This window comes from Leptodactylus fuscus, chromosome 7 (genome assembly GCF_031893055.1).
Source record: "Leptodactylus fuscus isolate aLepFus1 chromosome 7, aLepFus1.hap2, whole genome shotgun sequence".
In the NCBI taxonomy this organism is placed as follows: Eukaryota; Metazoa; Chordata; class Amphibia; order Anura; family Leptodactylidae; genus Leptodactylus; species Leptodactylus fuscus.
Genome location: NC_134271.1, coordinates 140,433,289 through 140,435,314, shown reverse-complemented (window position 1 = coordinate 140,435,314; position 2,026 = coordinate 140,433,289). Strand labels below are relative to the sequence as shown.

Below are 2,026 nucleotides of genomic sequence, written 5' to 3'. Positions count from 1 at the left end.
TGCCAAAAAGTTTGATTTTTGTCTCATCTGTTCATAGGACAATCTCCCAGAAGTTTTGTGGCTTGTCAACATGTGGGTTGGCAAATTTCAGTCTGGCTTTTTTATGATTTGTTTTCAACAATGGTGTCCTCTTTGCTCGTCTCCCATGAAGTCCACTTTGGCTTAAAAAATGATGGATGGTGCAATCTGACACTGATGTTCCTTGAGCTTGACATTCTCCTTTAATCTCTTTAGAAGTTTTTCTGGGTCCTTTTGTTACCTTTTGTATAATCCATCGCTTTGACTTGTCATCAATTTTCTTCCTTTTTTTATAATTCTGTTGAAGCATGGTTGAAAAACAATGTCTAACTTTCATTTGTTCATTTTCACAGAATTATTATCTATTGTTACTTTCGTCAGATTCAAGTTATTTCTGTGATCATTGTGGCTTTTTTTTCGTTAAACAAGGGGGACCAACAATTTTGTCCACGTGTGTAGCATTGTGCATTTGTGCCAAATTTTACATGTCCACTTTCTGAAAAGCAAAGTGGAACATCCAGGTAAGTAATATTTTTGGACAATTACATCTTTGGAAAGTATTTAGCAAAGAGGTTCACTTAATTGTTCTTTGACTTTGATGCCCGTGGTTGAGGTTGATACAAGAAGTCGGTTATTGAATAGTTTGAGTAGGACATCATAACAACTAATCACATTTCCTTAATTTTTGGTGCTACTTTCAGTGGTCTACACTTGGGGCCTGTTATTATTCTTCTGTATATTAGCACCAACTAGTCTTCAACTTTCTTGTTTGTTCAAGGTTCTGAGTGAATCTATGGAGAACGTCAATCGAACGCTTCCAAGTTGGTTCTATCTAGTTGGATTATCTACTAGTCCTCATATTCAGATTATAGGGTTTATTCTATTCTTGATGATATATATTGTCACATTGACAGGAAATTGTCTTCTTCTCATCACGGTGAGGACCAGCCCAACGTTACACACACCTATGTACTTCTTCCTGTGTAATCTTTCTTTCTTTGACATCTGTTTTTCTACCACTGTAGCTCCTCTAATCCTCAAAAACACTTTATCCATAGACAAGAGTATTTCAGTAGGGGCTTGTGTTTTCCAGATGTTCTTTTATTTAGGGCTTGCTGGAGCCGAATGTTCCTTACTTGCCGTTATGGCTTATGATAGGTTTGTAGCCATTTGTAGACCTTTGCATTACAGTAGTATTATGAACATGAGGTTTTGCATCATCTTAGCCATAATACCATGGATTGTAGGTTTCACAAACTCTTCTATACAAATTCCAATTACTTGGAGACTTCCCTTCTGTAGGACTCATCATGTCAACCATTTCTTTTGTGAAGTCCCTCCCTTCTTGCCACTGTCCTGCACAGATCCTTGGCTCAATGAAATCGCAATGTATGTAGCAGCCAGTCTCATAGTTTTATGTTCTTTTCTATTGACATTGGTTTCCTACGTGTACATCATCTCCACCATTTTGAGAATCCGTTCCTCACAACGAAGGTATGCAGTTTTTTCTACATGTGTCTCCCACCTCGCCGTTGTCAGCCTTTATTATGGAACCATTATGTCCATCTATCTTCATCCGCCATCTTCCAACTCTGTGGAAACCGACAAGATTGCATCTGTTCTCTATACGGTGGTCACTCCAATGTTGAATCCCATCATCTACAGCATCAGAAATATGGATGTAAAGAATAATATAGTAGCAAACACCAAAAAAGTTGTGAAATTGTATCAAAATCTTTTGATGTGAGTTATCAAACAAAAACGTGCTCAAAACATTATAAAGCAGATACGTCTTATGATACCAAAGAGATGTGTTTGTCACTAACTTAGCTCAAATTTGGTGAAGGACATTCAGGCAAAACCCCGGGAAGACTAGGACGTTCACAACATAAATTCTGTTGTTATTAGACATATAGCATATCACATATTCACAATATATATATATATATATATATATATATATATATATATATATATATATATATATACACAGTATATATATATATAT

General features: G+C 36.1%; 1 protein-coding gene across 1 annotated transcript; it reads left to right on the top strand.

The window, feature by feature from the left end:
- Positions 1-811: 811 nt before the first annotated feature.
- Positions 812-1,765, top strand: LOC142213022 (olfactory receptor 5AR1-like). The gene has a single exon (XM_075281167.1). It carries the CDS (start codon positions 812-814, stop codon positions 1,763-1,765), a length of 954 nt encoding a protein of 317 aa, XP_075137268.1.
- The last annotated feature ends 261 nt before the right edge of the window (positions 1,766-2,026 follow it).

Coding starts and splice junctions, on each gene's coding strand:
- LOC142213022 (XM_075281167.1), top strand. CDS start 812: ATGGAGAACGTCAATCGAACGCTTCCAAGTTGGTTCTATCTAGTTGGA.